This window comes from Pristiophorus japonicus, chromosome 11 (genome assembly GCF_044704955.1).
Source record: "Pristiophorus japonicus isolate sPriJap1 chromosome 11, sPriJap1.hap1, whole genome shotgun sequence".
NCBI lineage: Eukaryota > Metazoa > Chordata > Chondrichthyes > Pristiophoridae > Pristiophorus > Pristiophorus japonicus.
Genome location: NC_091987.1, coordinates 60,237,336 through 60,260,134, shown reverse-complemented (window position 1 = coordinate 60,260,134; position 22,799 = coordinate 60,237,336). Strand labels below are relative to the sequence as shown.

General features: G+C 45.7%; 1 protein-coding gene across 1 annotated transcript in view; it reads right to left on the bottom strand.

Annotated features, from left to right (window-relative positions):
• usp9 (ubiquitin specific peptidase 9) overlaps positions 1-22,799 on the bottom strand; it is a 275,233-nt gene that overhangs the window by 182,001 nt on the left and 70,433 nt on the right. The window contains 5 exon segments of the mRNA XM_070892701.1: positions 687-761; positions 763-906; positions 4,862-4,974; positions 13,974-14,053; positions 14,140-14,285. Coding sequence (XP_070748802.1) covers positions 687-761; positions 763-906; positions 4,862-4,974; positions 13,974-14,053; positions 14,140-14,285 — 558 coding nt within the window.

Here is a 22,799-nt window from a genome sequence, read left to right as displayed (position 1 = left end):
GTGGGGAGGGGGAAGAGACCTGCCTGGGGGAGGGGGAGGGGAAGAGACCTGCCTGGTGAGGGGGGGGGGGGGGGTGGGGGAGGACTTCTGCCTGGGGAGGGGGGGGGGGAAACAGACTTCTGCCTGGGGGGGGGGGGGGAAAGAGGAGATACGGACGACTTCTGCCTGTGGGGGGGGGGGGGGGGGGGGAGTAGAGAGGAGCCACCTGCCTGGGGTCAGTACGATTATCCGAATTAACATTAGAATAATAATAGGAAATCAACAAATAAATATTGTATACAGATATGCACTAAAGTGGACATGTGCTTCTTACACAAAAGCAAAATACTGCGGATGCTGGAATAAAAACAGAAAATGCTGAGATTTCCAGCATTTTCTATATGTGCTACTTATAGCTTGCAATTATCTCAAATTTCTTCAAAATATAGTTCCATGTTGGGCAACCACACATTGCTCAGCAGTTAAAGTGTGCATGCTTCCAGGAAATATCCTGATGGTTTTAAAATTATTCATCAAGATTTGCCTCCTTTTGAAACAAATTAATCCAACATTACAGTTCACTGAAGTGCAGTTACAAATCATGTGCATAATTATAATATGTTAATAAACTGCAACAAATGCTAGTTATTTGCAACCATAATAGTGGAAGTCCCATTAAGCACAACAAAAATGCAAGATTCTCAAACCTTTGGTGAACGTGGGTCAGGTGGACGTGCAAAGAGTTCATCTTCAGCCAGCTGGACTCCAGCAGGAACAGTCTCAAGAGGGGCGTGTACCATTGTAGATATGAAATTTGCAATGAGGATTTAAGGCCATAGCGAGGAGTTCAAGAAGAGGAAACCAGTCCTGGGATAGCTTGGCTACACATAGTTCTATGAGGCGATGAGTATTATTTATAATACACCTCTTAAAAGGGAAAGAAAAGATAGCAGTTGTACAGTTTGCATGTAAATTATTAGACCAGAGTCTGCAACAATATACTTCATGATGGATTACATCAGTGAAAAGATAATTCACATCAGGTATGCCAAGACCCAGACTGAGCAATATAACACACTGGTGGAAGCATCCTGTTAATAGTGCTATGCAGCCCGGTTTGGCCAATCTGTGCTGCTATGCACCAATTCTTCTGACAGCTTTATCACTTTTTTTTAAAGTCCACAGGATTATTGCTAAAAGGAGCCAATAAGTATTTAGTTGCCCAGCCTGGCTCCTGCTTTATACAGGGATCCAATTCAACCCCAAATGAAGAACAAGTCCCTACAATGGGTCTTAATTTTGGTTTTGATTCAGAGCTGAATACTTTGTTTGCAGTGGAAAGCAGGAACATTTCACGAATCTTTTATTCCTTAAAAGTGAAGTGCCAGTGGACTGTGTTTTAATGCTTGCCTCATTTGAAAATCAAGTTGAGCAAGATGGGCCACAAGATGAAATAGTAAAAATAACGAGAGAAGGAGAAACCACCAGGATCACAGAAACACATCTAACAACATAGGATTACTGCTGTTGAGGACACTGCCTCCATCCTCAACTGCAGTTTGGAAAGTGCAACAACAGTATAGGCATGAATTGCTACCAATATAATAAGGGTGTATTTGACTAGTGGAGAAATAAGCAATTTTTTAAACCCAGTGTACGACTCATTTTTGCGTGCTTTCCCCAGAAACTTTCACACAAGTAAAGAACTAATGACACAAATCCAATTAGACTCTTTGTGTTTAAGTACAGGCATGCATAGTACTGCTGGTCGTAAGGAGCTTTTTGTTAAATAACTACAGCCACTAAATTTTGCATTCTTCTAACTTGCTCATTTTTTCAGACCTATAATTTTTCCAAACTACTTCTCAAATTAGATGAGGGTGTATTATCAGTGGTGTTCATCATCCTCTGGTAAGATCTTCATTGTTGAGGATGTTTATTTCCACATCCTTGTAATATTATAATCTTGGGTCAGGACGAAGGGAGAGGTTTAAAACACTCAACAGAGCCATTTAAAATTAGGCTGGATAGTACTATTTGATTTAATAGGAGAACTGGGATGGGAGTGAGCACATCAGGATTTATTTTGCCTTCATTTCCAATCTTGGGCTGTCATAATGATCAATATGTAAGGGGAAGCTAGATAAACACAAGATAGAAAGAAAAAGACTATGTTGATGGGGTTAGATGAAGACAGGTAGTCGGAGGCTCGCGTGGAGCTTAAACACCAGCATGGACGTGTTGTGCGAAATGGCTAGTTTCTGTGCTGTAAATACTTTGTAATGCTATGCAAGTGCTTAAAATTAAACATGTGGTCTTGAATGGTGAAGACAACAATATTTAGTTGAAGTGACATTTTGTAAGTGAGAGAAACACCATGTACTTGGCTACAGCATTGGTACCTGGGGTCTCGCTCTCTCAATACTTTCTTGCTCCTGAGGAGCCACAAAATGTTACTTTCTACTACCCAACTTGCTAAATTTGATTTAGCTATGACTTACATAAGATTTAATTATATATGGAATTCCTTTGTTGTATCGAAATAGAATGTAAGTTTTGTGGTCAATAAAATATTCCCTTTCAACAGAAAAGGCACCAAATTTCAGCTTTTATATCAAAATAGTTCAAACTTTGGTAATGTAGCCAAAGTCCTAACCAAAATAAAAAAGTAAAGTTGGCTATAACGGATCTTGCGATGCAACTCTAATGAACCCAATTGTTTCGAAAAGGCTAAACATGAAGATGCTGCAATCTCAGAAAGGTTGTAACTATGACAAGGTCTTTGATGAAACACCTGGGTGTTCACATCAAGCCAAGTGCAAGACCCTTTGTACGAGTAGTTTCACTGAGTCTCAAGTACTTTCAATATGGTCTCAAACATCAGTTTTGGCACTCTTGATAAACTATTGGTATGAGCATCATTCCGCCACGCCACCCCACCCCCCAAAAAAAAATCACTTCACTGAATCTTGGTGGAAGCCCAGGAACTGGCAAGCGTAACTTTCCCCAACAGCCTACTTCTGTCCACATCCCCAGTGGGATGAGCTCCCAAATATGATTCACATTGATAAGTTTGTAATCACTACCTGGTTGGGTCAACACCCATACTATTTTCTTTGAGAGCTCTTCTCTTCCTTGACTGCAACACTAGAATCAGGCAGCTTTCTATTTCGTCACCAAGAAAATCATTAAGAATCCTTTCGAAGTTCAATCGAGGAGAAACTTAACCCAATGAATTTGTCAGAATGGGCCAAATATTGCAGTCGGAGCTCTCCGACCACAAAAAAAAATCTGAAAATACCTGGTGGTCCCACTCCAACGTAGACTTCGGGTCTCAGGTCTAGCTGCGCAGCCCAGCGCAGAGAGCCACGCATCACAGGAGCGAAAGCGCTTCCTGTGATCACACTTGGGCCTGGACTACCAATCACAATGTTGTATTCTCATTGAGAGTAATGGGAGCTCCGAGCTCCCATTACTATGAGAATACCCCTAAAACAAAGAAAATGCACACAAATAAAAAAGACCACTTAAAAAAATGTTTTTAATAAAAGAATAGAAATTAAATTAAATTTAATGTTTTATAATTTTAAAAAACTGATTTTTTTTCCCAAATGTTTTAATAGTGTTAAACATAAGCTTAACTACATGGGCAGGGTTTTTAATATAAAAATAAGTCATAAAATTTATTTTTTCTATCTTTTAAAACTCTTACGCTGGCAAAAAAGCAGGCCTTAGGTCTGCTTTTAACAGGCCTAAGAGTTTGAAGGATATTCGCTGGCCAAGTGTTGGGCAGATAGCCCAACTCTCCGCCTGCGAAGGCCCTACTCCCGGGGATGTGTGCGATCTATCAAAAGACATTTTGACAGATCGCAAGTTCTGGTTTTAGGCGCAAGCACTTCGCATGCCTAAACCCAGAGCATGCGGGGCCTTTTCGGCCACATGCACACATTGTACGCACCTGGAGAGATCGCAATTTACGGCCCAATATATTTTTTAATGTTTTTTTTCTAATGCGGTACCCAAAACTGCATACATGACTAACTGTGTTCCAAACATTGCCTTATATAAATTTATCATAATCTATTTGTACTTGTACAGTTTGCCCCGATTTAAGCTCATAATTATATCTTTTTTAGGCTTGATCTACCTGCACACTCACTTTCAAAGAATTCATAGATATTTAAAAAGCCAGCTTTCGCTGAATTGTCATATAAGTTAGTGTAACGTGAGAAAGTCTGGTAATTCTCTATTTACTCAAATAATTTTTACTAAAATACAAGCTTCATGAATTTTCAATGCAATATTTCACCATAAGCAAAAAATAAAATACTTACATGAATCTCAAATTTGCAACCACTCACAGCCTCATCAGTAAGAATATTTGTCTGCACCTCTGCAACACTGTTCCTGCACCCCATTCAGTGTCTATTAAGTTTAAACTTTCATTTCTTGCTTATTCTCTCAACATGCATTGCCTCACACGTTTGTAAACTACTAAGCCACCAATTATGCAGACTAGAACTTTCTCTGAACACGAACAGTGAAAAATGCTAGACAGCACAACAAATGATTCTGTTTAGAATTAAGCCTTTATGGGAAGAGAGAAATAATCTGTGACAGCTCCTGTATGGGTGGCTATCTTATAAAGAAAAAAGATATCAGGGGTTATTAATTTGGAAGTGAAGGTGAAGAAAAAACTTGTGGCGATGTAAGCAGCTGCTTAGATGTTAAAAAAGCCAGCTTTCGCTGAATTGTCATATAAGTTAGTGTAAAGTGAGAAAGTCTGATAATTCTCTATTTACTCAAATAATTTTTACTAAAATACAAGCTTCATGAATTTTCAATGCAATATTTCACCATAAGCAAAAAATAAAATACTTACATGAATCTCAAATTTCCAACCACTCACAGCCTCATCAGTAAGAATTTTTGTAAAGGAAATTGTGAGCCCATCACGGAAAAAGCGTTGACATGCTTCACTTTTAATATCAAGGCCTTGAAATGAAAAAATTACATCTGATCAAAACTACTAGGAACATGGCTATACTTGTTTCTATATGAAATTCTACCAATAAATCAGAAAAGCTAAAATTGTAATACATGCATACACAAATCCAATTATGTGTGTGATTATACAGATACAAATTTGAAGAAGTTATATAGGTCAGCACACTACTGACACAAAGTTATTTGAAGATGACTCCTCCTCACTCTGAAATACTAATAAAATTTTAACAAATTGAACTCTGAGTTTTATTATACTATGTTCAGACTTCCAACTATGCTTCAAATCCAGCATCACCCAATACTCTCAAAACTGAGTCAATGCCACAGACTTCTTGGTCGAATTGAGACCAGCTGGATAAATTGTTCAAGCCTTGGGGCTCAGATTTAAAATTCTTTTATTTCTGATGTTTATGAACTTATAAATTCGAGCTTCAGACCTGCATTAGAAATAAAGGAAACTACAGAACATTTACCTTTATAATCCAAATAATCTTTGACAAAACAATACAGTACTCAACTAGCATTTTAGGATCTAGATTTTAAAACTATATTTTGCACTCCATAGTATGAGGAAGCAATGTAATTACACAATGTCACTGAATAGCATTAATAAGATATCTGTGGATACGTAGATCCTGGATTATACAAAAAGGTAATTGTACAACAGGAACAGCGTCGAGAATACGGAGTTCCAGAATCTGTAGTGGTCCAGAATCCGAACACCGGGATGATCCGTGGCGGGGTTGTCCAGAATCCGGAAAATGTTCCGGAATCCAGATCCCCGTCTCGGGCCACCGCGAACCTCTCCCCGGTCTCGGGCCGCCGCCAACCTTTCCCCTGCCCTCTCCCCCGCCAAACTGTTACCCGCCTCGGGCCGCAGCCGAAGCCTTAACTGCGTCGGGCCACCGCCGACTTCTACCCCGCCTCGGGGCGCCCCACCCATCGCTCGGGCGCCCGACCGACCCTCCACTTCTCCCCGCTCCCCCCATCCCCTCACCCTCCTCCACCTCCCCAACCACCTCCCTCCACCCTCTCCCTCCCTCCACTCACTCCACCCACTCCACCCACTCCACCCACTCCACCCACTCCCCCTCCACCCTCCACTCACTCCCCCCACCCCCCCTCCACCCTCCACACTCACTCCCCCCACCCCCCCCTCCACTCTCCACACTCTCTCCCCCCACCCCCCCCCTCCACTCTCCCTCCCCCCCCCTCCACTCTCTCCCCACCCTCCCTCCATTCTCCACACTCTCCCCACCCTCCCTCCATCCACACTCTCTCCCCACCCTCCCTCCATCCACTCTCTCCCCACCCTCCCTCCATCCACTCTCTCCCCACCCTCCCTCCATCCACTCTCTCCCCACCCTCCCTCCATCCACTCTCTCCCCCACCCTCCCTCCATCCACTCTCTCCCCACCCTCCCTCCATCCACTCTCTCCCCACCCTCCCTCCATCCACTCTCTCCCCACCCTCCCTCCATCCACTCTCTCCCCACCCTCCCTCCATCCACTCTCTCCCCACCCTCCCTCCATCCACTCTCTCCCCACCCTCCCTCCATCCACTCTCTCCCCACCCTCCCTCCATCCACTCTCTCCCCACCCTCCCTCCATCCACTCTCTCCCCACCCTCCCTCCATCCACTCTCTCCCCACCCTCCCTCCATCCACTCTCTCCCCACCCTCCCTCCATCCACTCTCTCCCCACCCTCCCTCCATCCACTCTCTCCCCACCCTCCCTCCATCCACTCTCTCCCCACCCTCCCTCCATCCACTCTCTCCCCACCCTCCCTCCATCCACTCTCTCCCCACCCTCCCTCCATCCACACTCTCCCCACCCTCCCTCCATCCACTCTCTCCCCACCCTCCCTCCATCCACTCTCTCCCCACCCTCCCTCCATCCACTCTCTCCCCACCCTCCCTCCATCCACTCTCTCCCCACCCTCCCTCCATCCACTCTCCCCACCCTCCCTCCATCCACTCTCCCCACCCTCCCTCCATCCACTCTCCCCACCCTCCCTCCATCCACTCTCTCCCCACCCTCCCTCCATCCACTCTCTCCCCACCCTCCCTCCATCCACTCTCTCCCCACCCTCCCTCTATCCACTCTCTCCCCACCCTCCCTCCATCCACTCTCTCCCCACCCTCCCTCCATCCACTCTCTCCCCACCCTCCCGACCCTCCCTCCATCCACTCTCTCCCCACCCTCCCTCCATCCACTCTCTCCCTCTCCCCCCCTCCTCCACTCTCTCCCCCTCCTCCCCTCCTCCACTCTCTCCCCCTCCTCCACTCTCTCCCTCTTTCCCCCCCCCCCCCCTCCACTCTCTCCCACTTCCCGGCCCCGCCCTCCACTCTCTCCCACTTCCCCCCCCCCCCACCCTCCACTCTCTCCCACTTCCCCCCCCCCCCACCCTCCACTCTCTCCCACTTCCCCCCCCCCACCCTCCACTCTCTCCCACTTCCCCCCCCCCACCCTCCACTCTCTCCCACTTCCCCCCCCCACCCTCCACTCTCTCCCACTTCCCCCCCCACCCTCCACTCTCTCCCACTTCCCCCCCCACCCTCCACTCTCTCCCACTTCCCCCCCCCCCACTCTCTCCCACTTCCCCCCCCCCACCCTCCACTCTCTCCCACTTCCCCCCCCCACCCTCCACTCTCTCCCACTTCCCCCCCCCTCCACTCTCTCCCACTCCCCCCCCTCCACTCTCTCCCACTCCCCCCCCCTCCACTCTCTCCCACTCCCCCCCCCTCCACTCTCTCCCACTTCCCCCCCCTCCACTCTCTCCCACTTCCCCCCCCTCCACTCTCTCCCACTTCCCCCCCCTCCACTCTCTCCCACTTCCCCCCCCCCTCCACTCTCTCCCACTTCCCCCCCCTCCACTCGCCCTGTTGCCCCCCCTCCACTCTCTTTCTTCCCCCCCCTCCCTCCACCCTCCACACTCTCCCTCTTCCCCCCCCTCCACCCTCTCCCCACCCACAACTCTCCCTCTTCCCCCCCCCAACCCCCACCACACTCTCTCCTCCCTCCCCCTACTCCACTCTCCCTCCCCCCTCCACTCTCTCCCTCCCCCCTCTACCCCCCTCCCCCCCCTCTCTCTCCTCCCTCCCCTCCACTCACTCCCTCCCTCCCCCTCCCCCTCCCCTCCCTCTCTCCCCCTCCCCTCCCCCCCTCCCCTCCCTCTCTCCCCCTCCCCTCCCCCCCACCCCCCACTTCCCTCCCTCCCTCCTTCATTCCACCCCACCCCCCCGCCCAAGTCGAACCCAAAGGGGGAATTCAACAGAGACAATGGCTAGCTGAACGGCGATTCATGCCATCGCAAGGGACAATGCGGCCAGTAATGGGGCCATCAACACCAGTCAATGGTGCACTTAAGGACAGTTACAGAGAGTCAGAGGCGATCGACTGGTAATGGACCTTTTGTTTCCAACGGTTCATGTTGGAGGTGTGGAGGCAAAAACACAGCCAGAGCTTGCAGGTATCAGCAATATACCTGCAGAAACTGCAACGTCAGCGGTCACTTGGCGCATATGTGCAGGAAGCCTGCAGCCAGGTTGATGTACGAGGAGGACGGGCCCGATGTAAGCCCTACGAGGCCAAATGGACACTGGTGGAAATCGCTGGAAGCTGAAGTTCAGCGAGTTCATGTGGAGCACATATACAGTTCATACACCAGGACGCCACCGATAATGATGAAAGTGCTCCTCAATGGCATCCCAGTATCAATGGAGCTAGACACGGGGGGCCAGTCCCTGTTGAGTATCAAACAGTTCGACAAGTTGTGGGCGTCTAAGGCCAGGAGACCAAAATTATTGCCGATTGACGCATAGCTACGGACATAAACAAAGGAGATCATTCCGGTGCTAGGCAGCACCACGGTAGTCGTGACGCACAAAAATTCGGAGAACAGGTTGCCACTCTGGATTGTCCCGGGGGACGGTCCCGCACTACTGGGGAGGAGTTGGCTGGCTGTCATGAACTGGAAATGGGGCAATGTCAATGCAATGTCTTCTGTGGAGTGAGTATCATGCGCATGGGTCCTGGACAAATTTGACTCACTATTTCAACCCGACATTGGCACTTTCATGGGGACCACAGTAGTGATTCACATAAGCCCGGACGCCAGGCCAGTACACCACAAGGCCAGAGCGGAGCCGTACGTGATGCGGGAAAAGATAGAAGGCGAATTGGACCGCCTGCTGAGGGAAGGCATCATCTCGCCAGTCGAATTCAGTGACTGGGCGAGCCCGATTGTGCCGGTGCTCAAGGCGGATGGGTCGGTCAGGAAATGTGGTGATTACAAGGCCACCATCAATCGGGTGTCACTCCAAGACCAGTACCCGCTACCAAGAGCGGAGGACCTCTTTACGACGCTATCCGGTGGCAAACTTTTTTCAAAATTGGACCTGATCTCAGCTTATATGATCCAGGAGCTGGCGAGTGAGTCGAAGAAGCTGACCACCATCACAGCACACAAGGGATTGTTTGAGTACAACAGATGTCCGTTTACGATTCGCTCGGCCGTCACGATCTTTCAACGAAATATGGAAAGCCTCCTCAAATCGATTCCAAGGGCAGTGGTTTTTCAAGTCGACATCCTCATCACGGGTTGTGATACTGAAGAACACCTCCGCAACCTGGAGGAGGTGCTACGCAGACTGGACCGGGTAGGTCTGCGACTGAAAAAGGCGAAGTGCGCCTTCCTAGCTCCAGAGGTAGAATTCCTGGGGATGAGGGTAGCAGCAGACGGGATCAGACCGATTGCGTCCAAAACAAAAGCGATCCAGAGAGCACCCAGACCCCGTAACACGACGGAGCTGCGTTCGTTCCTGGGGCTCCTGAACTATTTTAGTAACTTTCTTCCCAAATTGAGCACGCTGTTAGAGTCGCTACATGTGCTCCTACGCAAAGGTCACGAATGGGTCTGGGGGGACAGCCAGGAAAGGGCTTTTGATGGAGCATAACAAATTTCGTGCTCAACAATCTGTTAACACTATATGACCCATGTAAGAAACTCATTTTAACGTACGACGCGTCATCCTATGGGGTCGTGTGTGTGTTGCAGCATGTTAATGCCAAGGGTCAGTTACAGCCGGTAGCTTATGTCTCCAGAAGTCTGTCCCAGGCAGAACGGGGCTATGGGATGGTAGAAAAGGAAGCACTTGCATGTGTATATGCTGTAAAAAAAAAAAAAAATGCACCAGTACCTGTTTGGCAGGAAATTTGAGCTGGAGACAGATCACAAACCCCTAATATCCCCTTTTGGCCGACAAGGCCATAAATGCAAATGCATCGGCCCGCATACTGAGGTGGGCACTCATGTTAGCCGCCTATGACTGTACAATTCGGCACAGACTGGGCACTGAAAACTGCGCCGATGCACTCAGCAGGCTCCCACTAGCCACCACCAAGGGGCAACCGAGCATGCTGCTGAGATGGTCATGGCTGTTGAAGCTTTCGAAAGCGAAGGCTCACCTGTGACAGCCCGTCAGATTAAAGTCTGGACAAATAGAGACCCGCTACTGTCTTTAGTCAAGAAATGTGTCCTGAATGGGGACTGGGCAGCCACGTACGGAGCATGCCCTGAGGAATTCAAACCATTTCACAGGCACAAGGATGAACTCTCGATTCAGGCCGATTGCCTACTGTGGGGAAACAGAGTGGTCATGCCCCAGATGGGCAGAAAGATGTTCATTAGAGAACTCCACAATGAGCACCCGGGCATTGTCATGATGAAGGCAATTGCCAGGTCACACGTTTGGTGGCCAGGGATAGATGCAGACCTGGAACTTTGTGTTCGCAGGTGCAACACATGTGCCCAGCTGGGCAATACGCCCAGAGAAGCCCTCCTTCGCCCCTGGTCCTGACCCGCAAAGCCATGGTCACGCATCCATGTGGACTACACAGGTCCTTTCATGGGAAAAATGTTTTTGGTTGTAGTAGACGCCTACTCCAAATGGATCGAGTGTGACACTCTCAATTCAAGCACATCCTCTGCCACGGTAGAAAGTCTACGGGCAATGTTCGCCGCCCATGGTCTACCGGACGTCTTGGTCAGCGACAATGGCCCGTGCTTTACAAGCATTGAATTCCAGGATTTCATGGCAGGAAATTATATCAACCATGTCAGAACTGCACCGTCCAAGCCAGCCTCAAACGGCCAGGCGGAACGAACAGTGCAGATAATCAAACAGGGGATGCCCTACAAAGTCGCTCATCGCGCCTCCTGTTGGCCAATAGATCCCAACCACACTCGCTCACAGGGGTCCCACCCGCAGAGCTGCTAATGAAAAGGACACTCAAAACCATGAAAGAAATTGTTGAGAGCAGACGCCAGGTCACAATGTGACTGCCATGACGGGAATGCGAGGGCACAATGTATTGATGTCAATGATCCTGTCTTTGTCCTCAACTACACTGCAGGGCCTAAATAGCTCGCAGGCACTGTGATTGCCAAAGAGGGGAATAGAATTCTGGTAGTTAAACTTACCAATAGACAAATCTGCTGCAAACACGTGGATCGAACAAAAAGGAGGTTCAGCAACCCCATAGAAGAAGCAGAGGAAGAACACGATGTAGAGTTCACTCCTCCACAGGTGACCGAACACCGGAACCAAGCGGAGGAGAGCCCAGTCACTGTGGGCAGTCCGGACAGGCCTGAGGCACCACAAACAGCACTCAGGCCAGTGCCCAACAACCGGAGCCCCAACTCCGCCGCTCTACAAGGGAGCGTAAACCACCAGAGAGACTTAACCTGTGATCCCAATAAGACTTTGGGGCTGGGGGGGGGGGGAAAAGAGGTGATGTCATGTATTTAACTGTCATTGTAACCCATGTATAAACTGACCTAAGTTGTACAGAGAACATTGACCATTAGGTGGTGAACTTGTGGGAGACACTCCTAACCTGGACTTTCAGGTATAAAAGGGGAAGCTCCACCCACCTTCATCACTTCAGTGCTGGCTAATAAAAGTTACTGGTCACAGAGTGCCCTTCTCTCAACTATGGGTCTCGTGTACATTTATACTGTATAGTAAGGACATATCAACTTTCACAACATTTTTGTAGAAAATAGAGATACAATGGTCTCAAACTGCAGTATCAGAGAACTTATTTTTCAAGACAATGAAGATTTATAAGAATTTTCAAGTTGTGATAAACTGAGTGATTTAATTAACTCATCTAAACTGTGACACTCCTAAATAGAACAATACCTCCTACTTCATTGCTTTCTTCAAATTAAACTTTCCAGAAACCATGTCTATTTATTAGAGCCACCCAGGGAGCACCAAATATTTTTATACTATTCAAAAATACTATAAAATAGTTGCAAAGAACTCCTCCTCCCTGTGAAAAGCACTCATTTATTTAGTGCAGAAGCTGATCCATTGAGATGCATCACATCAGATCTTTCTGTTGAAGAAGATCTATTCAGACAGCTGGTGGGTTCATCTTTGACTAGCTACTATTGACTTATGTGAAGATTGACATTCATCACTCTTGATTCCAATCCTACCACTCAAGTGTAAATGCAGTTCGTACTGGCCAAGGAAATTCATTAAGTGCCATGATCAGTCTCAAAGAGCTGGTAGACTGTCAAGTGCCACAAGAGTTAATGGCACCTAGTCACAGATTGACCTGCCAAAACTGTTTGATAAGAGTAGTAGAGAATCGGTTTCTACTTGTGTGGGGGGGAGGGGGTAAGAAAGAGAGGAGTCCAAAACTAGGGGCCAGAAACATAAGATAGTCACTAATAAATGCAATAGGTAATTCAGAAGAAACGTCTTTACCCAGAGTGGCTAGAACGTGGAACTAGCTTTAAGGATTAGTTGAGATGAATAGTACAGATGCAATTAAAAAGCTAAGTACATGAGAAAGGAATAGAAGGAAATGCTGATAGGGTGAGACAACAAGGGGCGATACGAGGCCCGTGCGGAGCATCAATACCGGCATGGACCAGTTGGACCAAATGGTCTGTTTCTATGCTGTACATGTCATGTAAATACATGTAAAATAAAACATTTCATAGCCTTCTCACGCCAAGTCAAGTGTCCACGGATTTGTTTTTGGTCTACATAAATGAAAAATCTCCAAAGGAAGGAGACATTGGCCCATAATTTGTGGCCCTATGCACTCGTAAGGGCTGCACAAGTTTCGGGTTTTTGCGTATGCAACACACGAAAACCCAGAACCTGCGATCTGCCAAGAATTTTCCTGACAGATCCTCGGCATCCCCGAGCATTCGTGGCCGGCGAGTCGGGCTAATAAAATTACATTTTTATTTCCAATATTTTATTAAATTGCATTTTAATTAATTTTAAGTGTAATTTATTTATTTGATGTGTCGATGTATTTTTGGGATTATTGCCATTCATGCTCATGAGGATTCCGTACGTACAGAATCCCCATAAACATGAATGAGGATTCGTTATTTTTATTGGTTGGGCTGGCCCATGTGACGCATGGGGCGTTTGCGAACCACTTACGCCCCCGAGATACGTGGGCCTCTACCCACAAGGCACCCAAGAGGCCCAGGACCGTGAATCTCTGTACCACCAGGTGCACAGTCATTTTATTTGCGGATCGGAAGCATTTCCCCGCGGGAAGCCTCCAACCGCAAATTCAAGGCCATTTGTCTACATCACACAGTACTTATGGGTAGGAGGTATTTTTTTTTTAAATTTTCCCTTTGAAAATAGGTCTTGTGTCTATTGCTCCCAGCTTCCACTGAATGCGCCTCAACATGTTAGATTAAGCATCAATAGGTACCAATGACAATTAACCAGAAAGAAAAGCACGACTACATGGCTCTCTGAATAACTTCATTTCTCCGAATCAAAAGGACTGTCAGTTTTACCCCATACAATTATAATATTCAGAAGTATTTTACTCAATCCTTGAAATGTAAACCAAATATTTCAACAAATCAACTTGGCATTCTAAAACCAAAGTACTCATTCTTCCAAGATGCTTAACATGGTTTTGAAAACTTACTTTTTTTACTAAGATCTATAGCAGCTTCTAGTAGAACTTCTAATTCACCTTTAGGCAACACTGGAACTACCCAACGAGGTCTAAAGAAAGCAAATAGAAGTGTGAAAATAATGTACATGAATACAAATTATTAATTTGTTTAATTTTTTAGTCTAGTTGCACTCACCTATTAATCATATCATCCAGCTTTGCCAAATCAGTATGAGGAAATGCAGGCTCCTCCTCCTCAAGTTGAGGAGGAGCATCACCCTGACCTTGTTCATCAGGAGGGCTCACTGGTGAGTTCTCACTTGATGTATTGGGAGAAGAGGTCTGTTGTAAAGAAAAAGCACATTCAATGTTGAGTCAATTTTATTTTATTGTAACCCATGGTCTATGCTCAAACCCATTTCCTGTTGAGCATTATTTTTGAAGATCAAATCCAGATTTTAAAATACTGCATTCCAAAATTCAGATCCTATCATGAGAACATTTCTTTTTTCTATACTTGCTCTTTTGTTGGATACCTCCTTTTCAAGTCAAGTCCCCTTTATTGCCATTCAATGTTTAACATGCTTATATTCTACAGTACATTAATAAAGGTAAAAGGTGCATCTAGAGGCAGAAAAATAAATCATTATGACTGCATGAACAACAGAGATCAACATGTCGAAAATAAAACTTTCTGGTAACCAAATTGATGCTAGATATTCTGACAAGGTTCTAGAACTGGACCTTCCTAAAGTTTCTCGATGAAAAGCAGCCCATAAAAAGGTTAGATATTGCCATTTATTGAAAAAAAAATTGTAGTGCTAACCATGAATCAACTTTTATACTGTATATATCAATGCAGAATCAACATTTAGCACTAGCCTTTGCTCAGTGGTAGCACCATCGCCGAAGAATCAGACGATTCAAGTCCCACCCCAGAGACTTTAGCACGTAACCTAGGTTGACACTTTAGTGCAATACTGAGCGGGTGCTGCAGTCAGAAGTGCCATCTTTTGGATAAGGTGCCTGCCCTCTCAGGTGGACATAAAATTACACTATTCGAAGGAGAGCAAGGAAGTTCACCCCAATGTCCTTGCGAACATTCAGCCCTCAAACAGTATCACAAAAAAAAAATCTGGTCATTATCTCTGATGTTTGTGAGACCATGCTGTGTGCAAATTTGTCTGTCGTGTTTGCTACATTACAAAAGGTGACTACACGTTGAAGTACTTCATTAGCTGTAAAGTGGTTTGGGAAGTCATGAGGTTGTGAAAGGTGTTACATAAATGCAAAGTCTTTTTTCGTCCGCCTAAGAAAATGTAACGTGCTTCAAATCATTTCACTGAATCAATTCCTTGTCACATTTTCACAACAGGACTAAATCCGGTGTAGTCTTGAAGCCTGCAGGATTAAAGGGGCAGTGGCTGTGTGGATACAAAATTGGCTGAGAGACAGAAAGCAGAGTCGTGGTGAATGGTTGTTTATTAGACTGGAGGATAGTATTCAGTGGTTTCCCCACAGGGGTCAGTATTTGCACCACTGCTCTTTTCAATATAAATCAATGTCATGGATTTGGGTGTAGGGGGAATTATTTCAAAGTTTGAAGATGACAAGATTTGGAATTGTAAACAGTGAGAGGGATAGTACCAGACTTCAGGGGGACATAGACAGACTGGTGAAATGGGCAGACACATGCCAGATGAAATTTAATGGAGAACTATGAATTGATACATTTTGAAAGGAAAAACAAGACGACACAATATGAATTAAATGGTACAATTTTAAAGGGAGTGCAGGAACAGAGAGACCTAGTGGGTAACATACACAAAACTTTGAATGTAGCAGGACAAGTTGATAACTTAAAAAAGCATACAAGATCCTTGGCTTCATAAATAGAGGCATAGAGCACAAACGCAAGGAGGTTATGGTAAACCACTATAAATCACCAGCTAGGCCTCTGCTAGAGCAGTTTGTCCAATTCTAGACATCACACTCTCATCATCATCATAGGCAGTCCCTCGAATCGAGGATGACTTGCTTCCACGCCAAAAAGTTCACGTGTTTCAATGAAGGACCTAAAATTCCAGGTCCCGAACTAAATTTTGACGGGTGAAAGATGCCTGTGCGTGGATTTTTTTAACGTGTGGTGGCCGTTGCATACCAGCCACCACATGGGCTTGACAGAGCTCGGTCTTGGTCCAATGGCAAGGATTAACCAAGACGACTGGAGACCAGCTCTGCTGCACGGACCTAATGCACGCACACATCGCAGTGTGGGCTGGCCCGTGCTGCCCATGGGCCCTCACCTGGGCCCCGAACTCGCGTCCCGCTACGAACTCTCGCCACTCCTGCTATACCTGCCCACGCTTTAATCACCGACCTGGATCTTGATGACGTCACTCTTCGCTGCCGTTGCTCTCCTGCTCCAGCACATGTCAAGGCCTCGGAGAGGGAGCAAAGGAGATTTACCAGAGTGATACCGGTAGTGGGTAAAATGATGGAATCAATTATTAAGGATGTCATAGCAGTGCATTTGGAAAGAGGTGACATGATAGGTCCAAGTCAGCATGGATTTGTGAAAGGGAAATCATGCTTGACAAATCTTCTGGAATTTTTTGAGGATGTTTCCAGTAGAGTGGATAAGGGAGAACCAGTTGATGTGGTATATTTGGACTTTCAGAAGGCGTTCGACAAGGTCCCACACAAGAGATTGATGTGCAAAGTTAGAGCACATGGGATTGGGGGTAGTGTACTGACATGGATTGAGAACTGGTTGTCAGACAGGAAGCAAAGAGTAGGAGTAAATGGGTACTTTTCAGAATGGCAGGCAGTGACTAGTGGGGTACCGCAAGGTTCTGTGCTGGGGCCCCAGCTGTTTACACTGTACATTAATGATTTAGATGAGGGGATTAAATGTAGTATCTCCAAATTTGCGGATGACACTAAGTTGGGTGGCAGTGTGATCTGCGAGGAGGATGCTGTGAGGCTGCAGAGCGACTTGGATAGGTTAGGTGAGTGGGCAAATGCATGGCAGATGAAGTATAATGTGGATAAATGCGAGGTTATCCACTTTGGTGGTAAAAACAGAGAGACAGACTATTATCTGAATGGTGACAGATTAGGAAAAGGGCAGGTGCAAAGAGACCTGGGTGTCATGGTACATCAGTCATTGAAGGTTGGCATGCAGGTGCAGCAGGCGGTTAAGAAAGCAAATGGCATGTTGGCCTTCATAGCAAGGGGATTTGAGTACAGGGGCAGGGAGGTGTTGCTACAGTTGTACAGGGCATTGGTGAGGCCACACCTGGAGTATTGTGTACAGTTTTGGTCTCCTAACCTGAGGAAAGACATTCTTGCTATTGAGGGAATGCAGCGAAGGTTCACCAGACTGATTCCCGGGATGGCGGGACTGACCTATCAAGAAAGACTGGATCAACTGGGCTTGTATTCACTGGAGTTCAGAAGAATGAGAGGGGACCTCATAGAAACATTTAAAATTCTGACGGGGTTAGACAGGTTAGATGCAGGAAGAATGTTCCCAATGTTGGGGAAGTCCAGAACCAGAGGTCACAGTCTAAGGATAAGGGGTAAGCCATTTAGGACCGAGATGCGGAGGAACATCTTCACCCAGAGAGTGGTGAACCTGTGGAATTCTCTACCACAGAAAGTTGTTGAGGCCAATTCACTAAATATATTCAAAAAGGAGTTAGATGAGGTCCTTACTACTAGTGGGATCAAGGGGTATGGCGAGAAAGCAGGAATGGGGTACTGAAGTTGAATGTTCAGCCATGAACTCATTGAATGGCGGTGCAGGCTAGAAGGGCCGAATGGCCTACTCCTGCACCTATTTTCTATGTTTCTATGCTCCCTGGAGTGGTATGCCTCCACGCTGCTCCTTCTGCTCCCCGGCCTGCTCCGATGGTGCTCACAGACCAGGGGCTGCTCAGACTGCTGGGCCAGGCCACCAAGCTGCATACTAGATATCCAATTAATCCCACTCCCCTGCCCTTTCCCCATAGCCCTGCAATTTTTCCCTTTTCAATTATGTATCCAATTGTTTCCATCAGCCTTTCGGACAGTACATTCCAAACCATAACAAGTCGCTGTGTAAAAAACACTCATTATTTTGCCAGTTACCTTTAATTTGTGTCCTCGAGTTACTGACCCTTCTGCCACTGGAAAGTTTCTCCTTATTTACTTTTATCAAAACCCTTCATGATTTTGAACACCTATTAAATCTACCCTTAACCACGCTAAGGAGAACTCCGGGTTCTCTAGTTTCTCTACATAACTGAAGTCCCCCCCACCCACCCCCACCCCTTTCACCATTCAAGTAAATCTCTGCACCCTCTCTAATGCATTGACATTCTTCCTAAAGTGTGATGCCAAGAAATGGACACAATACTCCAGCTGAGACCAAACCAGTGATTTATAATGGTTTAACATAACTTTCTTACTTTTGTGCTCTATGCCTCTCTTAACAAAGCCTAGAATGTATGTTTTTTTAAACAGCCTTCTCGACGACCCCTGGCATCTTCAAAGAATTGTGTACATACACCAACATGTACGTGTTCCTGAGACATCTTTAAAATGTACCATTTAGTTTATATTGCCTCTCCCATTAAAATGCATCACTTCACATTTCTTTGCGTTAAATTGCACTCTCTCCATAATTGCTCTCTGCCCTGTATCAACTACCATAGATACCAATCTGTTCCTCTGCTAAAACTTATTCAGCCCCATTCCAAATAAACTCTCAGGAATCACACTCGAGGAAGTGTGTCAAGGCCTCGGAGAGGGTGCAAAGGAGATTTACCAGAGTGGTACCAGGGAGGAGGAACTTCCAATTATGTAGAGAGACTAGAGATGCTGTGATTGTTTTCCTTACAACTGAGAGAGGTCAAGGGGAGATTTGATAGGGGCTCAAAATTATGAGGGATTTTGAGTGCAAATGGGGAGAAATCAAGAAATAATGGAGGCTTGTAATAAAGGAACAGCAATAATCATGGGCAATTTTAACCTTCATATTGATTGGATAAAGCAAATTGGTCAGGGTAGCCTTGAGGAAGAGTTCAGTGTCTCCCCGGGATAGCTTCCTTGAACAATAACGATGTGGAACCAACCAGGGAGCCTATCTTAGATCTGGTACTGTGTAATAAGTCAGGATTAATAAGTGATCTCCTGGTGAAGGATCCTCTAGGAATGAGGGACCATAACATGATTGAATTTGAAATTCAGTTGGGAGGGTGAGAAAGTTCGTTCTCAAACCAGTGTCCTAAGCTTAAATAAAGGAGACTACAAAGGTATGAGGGCAGAGTTGGCTAAAGTGGACTGGGAAAATAGATTAGAGTATGGGACGGTTGATGAGCAGTGGCAGACATTTAAGGAGATATTTCATAACTCGCAACAAAAAAATATCCCAATGAAAAGGGAATAAGAATGTAAGAGAAGGGATAACCATCCATGGCTAACTAAGGAAATAAGGGATGGTATCAAATTGAAATCAAGGGCATACAATGTAGCCAAGACTAGTGGGAAGCCAGAGGATTGGGAAACTTTTAAAAGCCAAACAATGACTTAAAAAAATGGAGGGGGAAGATAGATGATGAAAGTAAACTAGCACAAAATATAAAAACAGGTACATAAAAAGGAAAAGAGTGGCTCAAGTAAATGTTGGTCCCCTAGAGGATGAGACTGGGGAATTAATAATGGAGAACAGGGAAACGGCAGAGACGTTGAACAAATATTTTGTATTGGTCTTCAAAGTAGAAGACACTAAAAACATCCTAATAGTGGATAAGGGGCAAAAGGGAGGAACTTAATACAGTCACTAATGAAGTTGTACTCATAGAAACATAGAAAATAGGTGCAGGAATAGGCCATTCAGCCCTTCGAGCCTGCACCACCATTCAATAAGATCATGGCTGATCATTCACCTCAGTACCCCTTTCCTGTTTTCTCTCCATACCCCTTGATCCCTTTAGCCATAAGGGCCATATCCAACTCCCTCTTGAATATATCTAATGAACTGGCATCAACAACTCTGAAGAAGAGAATTCCACAGGTTAACAACTCTCTGAGTGAAGAAGTTTTTCCTCATCTCAGTCCTAAATGGCTTATCCCTTATCCTTAGATTGTGACCCCTGATTCTGGACTCTCCCAAGATCGGGAACATTCTTCCTGCATCTAACCTGTCCAGTCCCATCAGAATTTTATGTTTCTATGAGATCCCATCTCATTCTTCTAAACTCCAGTGAATACAGGCCCAGTCGATCCAGTCTCTCCTCATATCTCAGTCCTGCCATCCCAGGAATCAGTCTGGTGAACCTTCGCTGCACTCCCTCAGCAGCAAGAACAACCTTCCTCACATTAGGAGACCAAAACTGAAAACAATATTCCAGGTGAGGCCTCACCAAGGCCCTGTACAACTGCAGCAAGACCTCCCTGCTCCAAGACTCAAATCCCCTACTATGAAGGCCAACATGCCATTTGCCTTCTTCACCGCCTGCTGCACCTGCATGCTAACCTTCAATGACTTGTGTACCATGACACCCAGGTCTCGTTGCACCTCCCCTTTTCCTAATCTGCCACCATTCAGATAATATTCTGCCTTCGTGTTTTTGCCACCAAAGTGGATAACCTCACATTTATCCACATTATACTGCATCTGCCATGCATTTGCCCATTCACCCAACCTGTCCAAGTCACTCTGCAGCCTCTTAGCATCCTCCTCACAGCTCACACCACCACCCAGCTTAGTGGTATCTGCAAACTTGGAGATAATACTCTCAATTCCTTCATCTAAATCACTGATGTATATTGTAAATAGCTGGGATCCCAGCACTGAGCCCTGCGGCACCCCACTAGTCACTGCCTGCCATTCTGAAAAGGACCCGTTTATCCCGACTCTCTGCTTCCTGTCTGCCAACCAGTTCTCTATCCATGTCAATACATTACCCCCAATACCATGTGCTTTAATTTTGCACACCAATCTCTTGTGTGGGACCTTGTCAAAAGCCTTTTGAAAGTCCAAATGCACCACATCCACTGGTTCTCCCTTGTCCACTCTACTAGTTACATCCTCAAAAAAATCCAGAAGATTTGTCGAGCATGATTTCCCTTTCATCAATCCATGCTGACTTGGACCGATCCTGTCACTGCTATCCAAATGCGCTGCTATTTCATCTTTAATAATTGATTCCAACATTTTCCCCACCGCTGATGTCAGGCTAACCGGTCTATAATTACCCATTTTCTCTCTACCTCCTTTTTTTTTTATAAATGTGCCGTTATATTAGCTACCCTCCAGTCCATAGGAACTGATTCAGAGTCGATAGACTGTTGGAAAATGATCACCAATGCATCCACTATTTCTAGGGCCACTTCCTTAAGTACTCTGGGATGCAGACTATCAGGCCCCGGGGATTTATCGGCCTTCAATCCCATCAATTTCTCTAAGACAATTTCCTGACTAATAAGGATTTCCTTCAGTTCCTCCTCCTCTCTAGACCCTCGGTCCCCTAGTATTTCCGGCAGGTTATTTGTGTCTTCCTTCATGAAGACAGAACCAAAGTATTTGTTCCATTGGTCTGCCATTTCTTTGTTCCCCATTATAAATTCACCTGATTCTGACTGCAAGGGACCTACGTTTGTCTTCACTAATCTTTTTCTCTTCACATATCTATAGAAGCTTTTGCAGTCAGTTTTTATGTTCCCAGCAAGCTTCCTCTCATACGCTTATTTTCCCTCTCCTAATTAAACCCTTTTTCCTCCTCTGCTGAATTCTAAATTTCTCCCAGTCCTCAGGTTTGCTGCTTTTTCTGGCCAATTTATATGCCTCTTTTTTTGGATTTAAACCTATCCCTAATTTCCCTTGTTAGCCACGGTTGAGCCACCTTCCCTGTTTTATTTTTATTCCAGACAGGGATGTACAATTGTTGAAGTTCACCCATGTGCTCTTTAAATGTTTGCCATTTAAAGAGCACATAATGTAGTAAAATAATGGGACGAAAGGCAGACAAATCCCCTGAACCTGATGGCTTTCATCCTAGGGTCTTAAAAGAAGTGGCTGCAGAGATAGCAGATGCATTGGTTGTAATCTACCAAAATTCCCTGGATTCTGGGGCTGTCCCAGCAGATTGGAAAACCGCAAATCTAACCCCTATTTAAAAAAGGAGGCAGACAAAAAGCAGGAAACTATAGACCAGTTAGCCTAACATCTGTCGTTGGGAAAATGCTGGAGTCCATTATTAAGGAAGCAGCAGCAGGACATTTGGAAAAGCATAATTCAATCAAGCAGAGTCAGCATGGTTTTATGAAAGGGAAATCATGTTGGACAAATTTGCTGGAGTTCTTTGAGGATGTAACGAGCAGGGTGGATAAGGTGGAACCAGTGGATGTGGTGTATTTGGATTTCCAGAAGGCATTCGATAAGGGTGCCACATAAAAGGTTACTGCACAAGATAAAAGTTCACGGGGTTGGGGGTAATATATTAGCATGGATAGACGATCGGCTAACTAACAGAAAAAAGAGAGGCGGGATAAATGGGTCATTTTCTGGTTGGCAAACAGTGACTAGTGGGGTGCTGCAGGGATCGGTGCTGGGTCCTCAACTATTTACAATCTATATTAATGACTTGGATGAAGGGACCGAGTGTAATGTAGTCAAGTTTGCTGATACACAGATGGGTGGGAAAGCAAATTGTGAGGAGGACCCAAAAAATCTACAAAGGGATATCGACAGGCTAAGTGAGTGGGCAAAAATTTGGCAGATGGAGTACAATGTGGGAAAATGTGAGGTTATCCACTTTGGCAGAAAAAAGAGAAATGCAAATTATAATTTAAATGGAGAAAAATTGC